At 45.0% G+C, this 13,003-nt stretch overlaps 1 protein-coding gene across 5 annotated transcripts in view; it reads right to left on the reverse strand.

The window, feature by feature from the left end:
• Positions 1-13,003, reverse strand: part of zzz3 (zinc finger, ZZ-type containing 3) — a 153,894-nt gene that overhangs the window by 13,175 nt on the left and 127,716 nt on the right. For all 5 annotated transcript variants that reach the window (XM_085983457.1, XM_085983453.1, XM_085983454.1 and 2 more), the window contains 2 exons: positions 7,308-7,463; positions 902-1,036 (listed from right to left, as the gene is read on the reverse strand). In XM_085983457.1, coding sequence (XP_085839583.1) covers positions 902-1,036; positions 7,308-7,463 — 291 coding nt within the window. The remainder of the gene's footprint in view (positions 1-901; positions 1,037-7,307; positions 7,464-13,003) is intronic.

Raw genomic sequence — 13,003 nt, forward strand, 5'->3', positions numbered from 1 at the left:
TGTCAGCTGGCTCAGTGGGTGCCACTCCAACCTCCGAGTCAGAAAGTTGTGGGTTCACTTCAGAGACTTGAGCGCAAATATCTAGGCCGACACTCCCAGTGCAGTGCTGAGGGAGTGCTGCACTGTCGGAGGTGCCGTCTTTTGGATGAGACGTTAAACCGAGGCCCCCGTTTGCTCTCTCAGGTGGACGCAAAAGATCCCATGGCACTATTTCGAAGAAGAGCAGGGGAGTTATCCCCGGTGTCCTGGCCAATATTTAATTCCTTAACCAACATCACTAAAAACAGATTATCTAGTCATTATCACATTGCTGTTTGTGGGAGCTTGCTGTGCGCAATTGCCTGCCACGTTTCCTACATTGCAACAGTGACTACACTTCAAAAGTACTTCATTGGCTGTAAAGTGTTTTGGGACATCCTGAGGTTGTGAAAGGTGCTATATAAATGCAAGTCTCTTTTTTTTTTTTAAAGACGTCACTTTGTTACAGATGCAAAAAAACAAGAAAAAAGGCAATGACTCAGAGCTGCTTGCTTCTGACCTGCATCTGAAACTTACCAGTGCTTTCCAATCCAATCCAATACCCTAAGCAAACAACAATTACATTTTCAATTGTCTCGCCGTCAGTTTATTGAACGGATCAACTTTCTGGCTTTACATAGAAAATGCCATTCTGACAACTCCACCCCGTGGGCATAAAGCATCATAGACCCGAGCAGGAGCAGACTACATTGTGTGTTACACGTCCTGGCACTCCGGTCCTCACCAAGCAACACATCCTCCCACTTAGTGCGAGCAGCTCCGCCACCATTCCCCTTTTATGGAGGGCTCTCCGAGGCTTTCTAATCCAGACTTTGCCCCAACGGTTACAGGGGGGTCTATAATGTACTATATTTCAACCCACCTTAAACCCGATGTGCTGTACAAAACTGCTCTCTGCCTGCATCAGCTCGAGCTTCTGCTTTTTCAGTTTCTTCAAGCATAGCAGCTCTTTGTATTCTGCCGTGTGGCGATACGAAGGTGGAATGCTTTCATCGTCCTGCAAAAGAAAAAGAGAAAGCAGTTAGTATCAGAAAGGATTTACATGGACTTCTAATAACTATTTTTCCCTACAAGGGGCGGGGTGTGCTGCAATCTTGGGGTTGGGTACGAGGAGCTTTACTCTGCGTTCAATCGTGCTTAACGTGACCTGGGAGCAACTGATGCCGACACAAATGGCCCATAATTGGGAAAGCATTCCATTGCCCAGCATTAACTACGCTCACCTCAATGAGCACAATATTAACAAGAAAGTTTTTAAGTAAGAAATTCTAGCCTCTCCAACATCTACAAGGCTCAGTCAGGAGTGTGATGGTACACCCCCTCCATCACTGGCGCACGGTGGCTGCAGTGTGTACGATCTACAGATTGCACTGCAGCAACTCACCAAGATTACTTCGGCAGCACCTCCCTCTCCGCGACCTCTGCCGCCAAGAAGGACAAGAGCTGCAATGTCATGGGAACATGAGCTCACCGAGATTGTGTCAATATTTGCAGAATGTCTAGGAAGTGTGTCAATATTTGCAGGGTGACCCCGGGAGTGTGTCAATATTGGCAGGGTGACCCCGGGAGTGTGTCAATATTTGTAGGGTGACCCCGGGAGTGTGTCAATATTTGTAGGGTGACCCCGGGAGTGTGTCAATATTTGCAGGATGACCCCGGGAGTGAGTCAATATTTGTAGGGTGACCCCGGGAGTGTGTCAATATTTGTAGGGTGACCCCGGGAGTGAGTCAATATTTGCAGAGTGACCCCGGGAGTGAGTCAATGTTTGCAGAGTGACCCCGGGAGTGAGTCAATACTTGCAGAGTGACTCCGGGAGTGTGTCAATATTTGTAGGGTGACCCCGGGAGTGTGTCAATATTTGTAGGGTGACCCCGGGAGTGTGTCAATATTTACATGGTGATCCCGGGAGTGTGTAATATTTGCAGGGTGACCCCGGGAGTGTGTCAATATTGGCAGGGTGGCCCCGGGAGTGTGTCAATATTGGCAGGGTGATCCCGGGAGTGTGTCAATATTTGCAGTGACCCCGGGAGTGTGTCAATATTTGTACGGTGACCCTGGGAGTGTGTCAATATTTGCAGGGTGACCCCGGGAGTGTGTCAATATTTGTAGGGTGACCCCGGGAGTGTGTCAATATTTGTAGGGTGAACCTGGGAGTGTGTCAATATTTGCAGGGTGACCCCGGGAGTGTGTCAATATTTGTAGGGTGAACCTGGGAGTGTGTCAATATTTGCAGGGTGACCCCGGGAGTGTGTCAATATTTGTTGGGTGACCCCGGGAGTGTGTCAATATTTGCAGGGTGACCCCGGGAGTGTGTCAATATTTGTTGGGTGACCCCGGGAGTGTGTCAATATTTGCAGGGTGACCCCGGGAGTGAGTCAATATTTGTAGGGTGATCCCGGGAGTGTGTCAATATTTGTAGGGTGAACCTGGGAGTGTGTCAATATTTGTAGGGTGATCCTGGGAGTGTGTCAATATTTGTAGGGTGAACCTGGGAGTGTGTCAATATTTGTAGGGTGACCCCGGGAGTGTGTCAATATTTGTAGGGTGATCCCGGGAGTGTGTCAATATTTGTAGGGTGACCCCGGGAGTGTGTCAATATTTGTAGGGTGACCCCGGGAGTGTGTCAATATTTGTAGGGTGATCCCGGGAGTGTGTCAATATTTGTAGGGTGATCCCGGGAGTGTGTCAATATTTGCAGGGTGAACCCGGGAGTGTGTCAATATTTGCAGGGTGACCCCGGGAGTGTGTCAATATTTACAGGGTAATCCTGGGAGTGTGTCAATATTTGCAGGGTAATCCTGGGAGTGTGTCAATATTTACAGGGTGACCCCGGGAGTGCGTCAATATTTGTAGGGTGACCCCGGGAGTGTGTCAATATTTGTAGGGTGACCCCGGGAGTGTGTCAATATTTACAGGGTGAACCTGGGAGTGTGTCAATATTTGCAGGGTGACCCCGGGAGTGCGTCAATATTTGCAGGGTGACCCCAGGAGTGCGTCAATATTTGCAGGGTGACCCCAGGAGTGCGTCAATATTTGCAGGGTGACCCCGGGAGTGTGTCAATATTTGTAGGGTGACCCCGGGAGTGTGTCAATATTTGTAGGGTGATCCCGGGAGTGTGTCAATATTTGCAGGGTGAACCCGGGAGTGTGTCAATATTTGCAGGGTGACCCCGGGAGTGTGTCAATATTTGCAGGGTGACCCCGGGAGTGTGTCAATATTTGTAGGGTGACCCCGGGAGTGTGTCAATATTTACAGGGTAATCCTGGGTGTCAATATTTGCAGGGTGACCCCGGGAGTGAGTCAATATTTGTAGGGTGATCCCGGGAGTGTGTCAATATTTGTAGGGTGAACCTGGGAGTGTGTCAATATTTGTAGGGTGATCCCGGGAGTGTGTCAATATTTGTAGGGTGAACCTGGGAGTGTGTCAATATTTGTAGGGTGACCCCGGGAGTGTGTCAATATTTGTAGGGTGATCCCGGGAGTGTGTCAATATTTGTAGGGTGACCCCGGGAGTGTGTCAATATTTGTAGGGTGACCCCGGGAGTGTGTCAATATTTGTAGGGTGATCCCGGGAGTGTGTCAATATTTGTAGGGTGATCCCGGGAGTGTGTCAATATTTGCAGGGTGAACCCGGGAGTGTGTCAATATTTGCAGGGTGACCCCGGGAGTGTGTCAATATTTACAGGGTAATCCTGGGAGTGTGTCAATATTTGCAGGGTAATCCTGGGAGTGTGTCAATATTTACAGGGTGACCCCGGGAGTGCGTCAATATTTGCAGGGTGACCCCAGGAGTGCGTCAATATTTGCAGGGTGACCCCAGGAGTGCGTCAATATTTGCAGGGTGACCCCGGGAGTGTGTCAATATTTGTAGGGTGATCCCGGGAGTGTGTCAATATTTGCAGGGTGAACCCGGGAGTGTGTCAATATTTGTAGGGTGATCCCGGGAGTGTGTCAATATTTGCAGGGTGAACCCGGGAGTGTGTCAATATTTGCAGGGTGACCCCGGGAGTGTGTCAATATTTGCAGGGTGACCCCGGGAGTGCGTCAATATTTGCAGGGTGACCCCAGGAGTGCGTCAATATTTGCAGGGTGACCCCGGGAGCATTTGCAGGAGGCATCAAGGGGGTGTCAGTACCTTCAGGGGTCCCTGGAAGCAGAGGGTCACTGAGACTGTGTCAATATTTGCATGGGAGCCTGCCACTATTTGCCTAGTGAGATGCAACCATTATCATAAATTACAAGTCACTGCTGCAAACATTTGGTCTTCTCCACTCAATCAAATTTATCTCTACAACTTAAATTTTTAAATTCTTCATGAAACTCTAGTTTGATTAAATAAGAACAATAAACAACGGTTAATAAAAAAATTGTAAATGTAAATAAGCCATATGCAGCAGAAGATAGCAGGTTCAATGTGCTGTGCTGAGTTAGCTCATCTCAGCTGGGGCAGCTCAACTGGTCAGGGAACGCAGGGGTGGAAAGGCAAAACAAAAAATTAATGTGGCTTCCCCTCCTGATGCTCGTCCAATAATCCCAACTGGAATCTGCATGTGTATGGGATTCAGGCAAGGGGCAGGACCGGGGTCAGCTGTGATGATTCAGTAGTTCAATAGCCTGATGAGCATCACTGTCCTGACTCATGCAGGAAGACTGGCCATTCGGAGGAGGTAATCGACGGCTGCGAGTAAAAATGGATCCATATCCCATATCTCGGAGAAATGACAAAGAAAATCGGCTAGAAAGAGGGGGAAAAATTAATCATTTTAAATTCTAGGACAATGGGATGCTGGGATGTACGCAGCTGATCGCTAATGCCTGTCCACAGTCAAAGCTTTGATCCTTCAAAGCCTAATATCAAAGTGCAGCGAGTTATGAAGTACATTCAGCACGATTGCTTTGCCATAATATCTAATATAATTTATCATAAAGGATTGTGCGAAAAATTAAGGTTGTGCCAGTTTATTTTCAGTGTATCCTGATGCACAGCATGTTCAGGGCTGCCAAAGAGATTGGACCAAAGGGAATGATATCAAACAGTTCCCTACTTGGCAATGACGACAGACTTGGGAAGTTCAATGAAACAGAAGACGTTTGATATCAAAATGATCACTTAAATGTTATAGAAGGTTTTCTGGAACCTTTATCCGAGAAATGGAAACAAAAATATCAAACTGAATTTGTAGCTGCAGTTAAAGAATTGAAGGCATTGTACACACTACAAAAATGCAATTTTCCCTTTTTTAATTTCGGGCAGAATAGGCTTGGAAAAAAAAAAGGCCAAGATTTTATAAATAGGGGCATAGAGTAACAACAAAGAAGTAATGATAAACTTATACAAGACATCAGTTAGGCCACAATCAGAGAGAGCACTGTGTGCCCGATTATAGAAAGGACATTAAAGCCATGGAGAGCGTACAATGTCGATTCACTGAGGCTGAGGCCAGGGTTGGGAAACTATAGTGATGAGGGGAGGCTTGTTTTAAAGGGAATATTTCCACAGAAGCAGAGAAGCTAAACGGAGAATTAACAGCTTTTAAAATTTTGATGGGTTTTGATAAAGTGAATAGGGAAAAACTACTGTACTTCATTTGGTTGGGTAGTCAGCAAAGAGGAATTATCGATTTAAAATCGCCACTGAGAGTGAGGAACGTGATTAGGAGAAATCTCTTTGCATGGAGGATTTGTTGGAGCATGAAACAGGGAATATAATTACACGCACACATATACATACACACACGCGTGCACTATATACACACACACGTGCATATATAATAGAACCATACAGCACAGAAGGAGGCCATTCAGCCCATCGTGCCTGTGCCGGCTCTTTGAAAGAGCTATCCAATTAGTATAGACAGAGAAAAGATATATATTCTGAAAGCTGAAAACCTCTCAGTGCTCAAAGGGCATCACTTATCAATCTTGCATCCACTGCATTTCTAAACCTTCCTCACTCATTCTTTCTGTGCGCCAAATACATCATTCTACGCGCACTTCCTCCGGCCTCGTCTTTGAGACTTTCTCCACCTCTACAACTGTGTGATAACGACCAGATAATCTATCCAATTTATTTATAACGTGCGGAAGTAAGAAAGAGGAAAGAAGCATCACATTTCTCACAGAGCAACTCTGTTCAAGGTATACAAAAGCAAAATACTGCAGATGCTGGATATCTAGAATAAAAAGAGAAAACGCTGGAAATACTCAGCAGGTCAGGCAGCATCTGTGGAGAGAGAAACAGAGTTAACGGTTCAGGTCGATGACCTTAGATCGACATGAAACGTTAACTCTGTTTCTCTCGCTACAGATGCTGCCTGACCTACTAAGTATTTCCAGCATTTTCTGTTTTTATTTCTGTTCAAGATATATTCATTGTTAATTCATAGCATAGCATCAAAAAACCGAGAGAAGATCGCACTGATCAGATATTTGTAGTTCTAATTTTACCTCGGTGACAGTTTAAATGTCGAATAATTACGTAGATTTGAAAGGCAAGATATCCAAGGAACAGAGAGAAAGGCTTCTTCAATAACTAATGCAGTCTCTGTAAACTGGTCAGTCAGTGAACGTAGATATATGAAGTGAAACATCGAGCAACAAATCCTACACAAAACAACCTTTAGTAAATAAAAGGTTTTTTTAAGGGTCCCTTCCTTAAAATGAAGACGCTTACTGGGAATAAACCAAAGGCACCCGACGCCCCCAACATCCTGTGAAGCGGCAATTCTACATATGAATGTGTAAATCATCCAGCAACTTGTGGCGAGGAAGAGAATTGCGAATCGCCACAAGTTTCTGTACAATTTGCGCCGGCCACCATTAGCCTCATGAAAACAGCTGCTCGCCCGCAACCACGCCCCCCCCCCCCCACTTCCAGGTAGTAAATTGTTAAGAGATTTTTAAAGAATAAGATTTTAAATTCTTACATTTCCTTTCTGTCTCTTTTTTTCTCTCTCTCTCTTAATCCAATCTTTCTTTCCTTCTCTATTTCTCTTTCTGTGCCTGATTTGACTACAATTCACCCACCTTCTCCGTCGTTCCCGTTTCCTTCTCTATCCTTAAATCTCATTGGCTAAGGAGACACACTGTTGGTCCCGTCGTTTGCCCCGGTCCCAGGTGCCCCGTTATCAGCTCGCACTTTCAGCAATTTGCAGGGCCACAATTTTCCGAGCTGAAGGTTGAGGGGAAAATTCTAACAAACGGGCCACACCGCAAGATGGCCCACTCTAGCAAATTCAGGGCCATACGCTCTTTAGGGGAACTTACCGAGACCTCGTCATCAGCGGCCGCATCGAGCTGACTGCTGTAGAAGCTGCTCCCGTCGTCTTCATCGTCCATGTAGACGGGAGGTTCGTGCGACGTCATGAAGGTGGACGGCCGGAGGAGGTGCTTGTTGAGAGGGTGCTGACGTCTGTTTGAAGACTAGCGTTTTGAAAGGGGGGGGGGAAACACAAATTTAGTCTTATTTATCCAGCCTCTGCCGTGGTGTTTTTCCAGAATAAACTAAAGAGCAAAATACTGCAGCTGGAAATGAAACAAAAACAGAGAATGCTGGAAACACTCAACAGGTCGGTCAGTGCCCGTAGAGAGACCAGACAAGCTATTTTTCAGGTGTGGGCCCTTTCTGTTCTGACCCACCTGAAACATTAACTTGTCTGTTCTTTCCACAGATGCTGAGTGTCTCCAGCATTTTCTGCTTTGTTATTTACCAGAGTGACTATATAGAGATTGACATGAATCAGTCATTCATGAAAGAAAGACTTATGAAATAATACTGAGCGGCCTGCGGGTGGCGCTGTCCAGGGAGAGTATAAATACTCGGGCACGGGCCCAGCTTGCGCAGGACATTCTTAACAGGAACTAGTGAAGGACACAACTAGACCTCCATGTTGCAAAACAGTTGATTAAAGCTTTGTTTAACGCTTAGACTAAGTGCCTAGTAGTTTTCTTACGTCAGAGGTATATATAGATAGAACTTGCATTTATATAGCGCTTTACCGCATCCTCAGAATATCTCAAAGCATTTCACAACCAATGAATTACCTTTAAAGTGCAGTCACTGTTGTTTTGTAAGGAAATGCGACAGCAAATTTGTACACAACAAATGAATGAATGCCCTGATAATCTATTTTTGGTAGTGTTGGTTGAGAGAGTTAACCAGGACAACTCCCTTTTCTTTGAATAGCGCCGTGGTAATGTTTTACATCTGCCTGGAAGGCAGAAATTATTATCTGAAAAACAGTACCTCCAGCAATCCAGCACGCCCTCAGTACTGTCCTGGAGTGCCAGTATTATGTGTTCAACTCCTAACAAGGGGCTTGGATTCACAATGTGCCGACTCAGAGGCGAGAGTGATGCAAGTGAACCAAGGTGATCCCGGGAACAACAATGTGACTCAAGATGTGCTGGTAACAATATTGGAAAGGAGATGGTATCACATCAGGAAATTGTCCCAGAGGTGAAATACTGCTGTTAAAATGCACTACAATCCAGCCAAGACAAGACTAAACCCATCACAATCGTGACATGCAAATTGCCTTTGGATGTAAACAACTTTTAAGAATATTTTTTGCATCAGTTATATTTGTTAAAGCAACATATCCTCCTTTAAACCCGTGTCAGCATCTGGCTGCTGTATGCAAAACATCAATCTTCGTCATTTTAATCAACCATATTTATCCTTTGCTTTTTAAGATGTTAGCATGAAATGGAGCTACAACGTGCTTGGTGGGGCTCTCGTTATCACAGGCAGTGTGCTGACCAATGCATGATATTAAATGGGGAAGAAAATTTAAAGAGATTAACAGAATATCTAGAGAGAGCAAGAGAGAGAACTGAATAAAAAGCAAATAAATTAAGAACAGATATAGAATAAGGTGGTATAGTGAAGGAAGATGGAGGGAGGTATACAGTGGCATTCCCCAGGGTTCAGTACTAGTACAACTGCTGCTTTAGATATACATTAATGACTTGGACTTGGCAGGGCACAATTTTGAAATTTGCAGATGACACAAAACTTGGAAGTGTAGTAAACTGTGCGAAAGATAGTAATAGACTTCAAGAAGATATAGACAGGCTGGTGGAATGGGCGGACACATGGCAAATGAAATTCAATGCAGAGAAGTGTGAGGTGATGCATTTTGGTAGGAAGAATGGGGAGAGACCATACGCACTAAATGGTACCATTTTAAAGGGGGTGCAAGAACAGAGAGACCTGGGGTTGCTTGTGCTCAAATCTTTGAAGGTGGCAAGTTAACAAAGCAGTTAATAAAACATATGGGAACCTGGGCTTTATAAATAGAGGCATAGAGTATAAAAGCCAGGAAGTTGTGCTAAACCTCTATAAAACACTAGTTTTAGTGTTTTACACACCCAGCCGGAGTATTGTGTCTAATTCTGGGCATCACACTTTAAAGGCTTTGGAAAGGGTAGAGAAGAGATTTACCAGAATGGTTCCAGGGATGAGGGATTACAGTTACATGGATAGACTGCAGAAGCTGGGGTTGTTCTCCTTGGAGCAGAGAAGGCTAAGAGGAGATTTGATGGAGGTGTTTAAAATCATGAAGGATTTAGACAGAGTAAATAAAGAGAAACTGTTTCCAATGGCTGAAGGGTCGATACCAAGAGGGCACAAATTTAAGGTGATTGGCAAAAGAACCAGAGGTGACATGAGGAAACACTTTTTTACATGACGAGTGGTTAGCATTTGGAATGCACTGCCTGATCGGGTGGTGGATACAGATTCAACAGTAGCCTTCAAAAGGGAATTGGATAAATACTTGAAGAAAAGAATTGCAGGGATATGGGGAAAGAGCGGGGGAGTGGGACTAACTGGATTGCTCTTGGAAAGACTCGCTGAGCCGAATGGCCTCCTTCTGTGCTGTACTATTCAATGATTCTAAATATACAATGCTATGCAAATCCCAGACTGAAGTATGTAAACTGCCCACGTCAATATTGTCCTGGAATTTCCTGGAAAGTTTTGGCATAAAAGTGGAGTTTCCCCGAGAAAATTCAGCTGGAACTGATTTACGCAAGTTTTACATTGAAACATCAGTACATGTGAATTTCCTCAATCATTTGCACTGCTCCTTTAGTTATGTCCATCGAAACTGCACTTAGCTCATTAACATAACTTCAACCCCATTTAAAAGACCAGAGAACGTAAGTTTCCTTCATTTACGCCCGTTCCGAAAGGGTATAAATCACACCCATAATTTTAGGCGCAGTAGGACCTGAAGTCACTACTTATGGTGTTTTATAGCGATTTTTAAACTTTATTTATCCTTATTGAGACCTGCACTGAATCTTTGAATGCTTTTTTACAGAATCATAATCTGTTACATTAAAAACAGAAAAGCTTCTACAATCAGACTCAAACATGCTGTGCTTAATGCGCATAAATGATGGTTTGATGGCTTCAATCTTTAATTTTCACGACATCAATAAGATAAACTGGGACTTACAGAAGGTATGTTTCTCACTTTCTTTGGCCCTCGATTTCTGCTCATTTTATACGCGCTTTTACATTGCGGCTTATAATGATGCGAATCTCAGGAGAATTGGCCGCAAGTTCCCATTGGCATAATTTCTGCATTAAGTGCGATCCAGAAAATTTCGGGCCATTGTGAGAATCGTAGAAGCATACAGCACAGATCCGGGCCACCGTGCTCCCTGAAAGAGCGATCCAATTACAGGAAACTTTGTGCTATCCGGCATCCATGGGACCGAGCTACTGCCGTTTTTTTAAAAGCTCCGGATAGACCAGCGTCAATGTTATCAGATAGGAGCTTTTCATCGCAGTATCTGACCACAAACACTGTTGCTCAGCAACAGCTTGTAAACACTCGGCCCGTGGCTTGGAAGCGTCTCTGAAGCTGTTGCTAAGATACAGAGACGCTTTCTAGAGCCTGCCGTGTCTGACCACAAACACTGCTGCTCAGCAACAGCTTGTAAACACTCGGCCCGTGGCTTGGAAGCGTCTCTGAAGCTGTTGCTAAGATACAGAGACGCTTTCTAGAGCCTGCCGTGTCTGACCACAAACACTGTTGCTCAGCAACAGCTTGTAAACACTCGGCCCGTGGCTTGGAAGCGTCTCTGAAGCTGTTGCTAAGATACAGAGACGCTTTCTAGAGCCTGCCGTGTCTGACCACAAACACTGTTGCTCAGCAACAGCTTGTAAACACTCGGCCCGTGGCTTGGAAGCGTCTCTGAAGCTGTTGCTAAGATACAGAGACGCTTTCTAGAGCCTGCCGTGTCTGACCACAAACACTGTTGCTCAGCAACAGCTTGTAAACACTCGGCCCGTGGCTTGGAAGCGTCTCTGAAGCTGTTGCTAAGATACAGAGACGCTTTCTAGAGCCTGCCGTGTCTGACCACAAACACTGTTGCTCAGCAACAGCTTGTAAACACTCGGCCCAGTAGCTTGGAAGCGTCTCTGAAGCTGTTGCTAAGCGACAAAGACGCTTTCCAGAGCCTGCCTGTGAAAAGAATGCTAGGAGAAAAAAACACCTAACCAAAACGGCTGCTGATTTCTGCCGTTAGATCAAAGTTGCCGGACATTCAACTTCCGGATAGCACAAAGTTTCCTGTAGTCCCACTCCCCTGCTCTTTCCCCATAGCCCTGTACATTTCTCCTTTTCAAGTATTTATCCAATCTCCTTTTGAAAGTTACCATCGAATCTGCCTCCAACACCCTTTTAGGTAGTGCGTTCCTGATCATAACTCGATGCGTATAAAAAAAACCTCATCTGGTTCTTTTGCCAATTATCTTAAATCGGTGTCACTTCAAACAGAAGCAGCTTTGAAGCTTCCTGTGGCTGTTTAATCTGCCCAGTTTATTCTAGGGTGGGTGGGTGGATTCCGCTGTACTGGCAGCAGCTGAGAGTCAAATGCACATGCTCAAGCTTTACACAGGCAGGAGCAGTCTGAAAATGGTGAATCTGCCCCCAGCTGCCTTGGTGTGTCTGAATGCAGCTCTTTAGTTCGGTTCCCTGTGCCCGCAGAGACAGCAGCGCCCCTGCTCTGTTACAGTACAGTACTGCCACCGACAGCACTGTAATAAAGGGCCATAAATATCAAACAATGCTTACACGGATAATTACTGGATTATTTCCTTGGCCAGAAACAGAAAATTAAATCCTTTATCATCTACAGTAGGGTTTGTATAAATCTGAATTGTATCTCTGAGTTTGAGCAACACACAAATCAATTTATATAATTCACTTCGGCACAAGTAACTGTGTTCAGTTCAGTTGTTACAGTGAGAGACTCAGATCTGTTTTTATATCTGTGTATCACAGGAGTAAGGAAAAATCTATGCATTTCTTCACTTCTATTCGATAATGTTTAGCATTAAATATTTTGGGAGATTAGTGCAAGAGGATTCATTTTACACAATAATAATGTATTTAAAACTACAAAGTAAAAAGCAGCCTCATAGCTACAATACTGGAGTCTCAAACACGAGAACAGACAGTGAACTGCTATGGCAGGCTGTTACACTCTGCTTCTCCCATTAGACAGTCCTGTTCCTGGGATGAGGGACAGGGTCACTGGCAAGGCTTTGGAAGCTAAGCAGAGCCAGGCCTGGTTAGTATCCTGGAGGGGTGACCATCAGGGAAGACCAGGTGCAGAAGGTCACGGAAGGAGCCCCGGGAGGGGCGGCTGGTGAGCAGGCCCGGGCGTTGGGCTGAAGATTGTCGGACAGGAGGAATGATGGAAATGGAATGGCGGCGCGCACAGACGCAGTGGCTTTGCTTCTCCCAGGACGGTGCTATTTACGTTTAATGTTAATGTTATTTGTACTGGACTCATGGGAGCTTGCAAGATCACATTTTGTTGTTCATGTACTTGTGCATTGTACAATGACAATAAAGTTGAATTATTATTATTATTATTCAGTAGATCATCTAGAGAACAGAAGACTGCCCAGAGAGCACTTCAATCCTGCACTGCACAAG

This window comes from Somniosus microcephalus, chromosome 3 (assembly GCF_052327205.1).
Source record: "Somniosus microcephalus isolate GS21.2 chromosome 3, FLI_Smic_1.0, whole genome shotgun sequence".
NCBI classification, from domain to species: domain Eukaryota; kingdom Metazoa; phylum Chordata; class Chondrichthyes; order Squaliformes; family Somniosidae; genus Somniosus; species Somniosus microcephalus.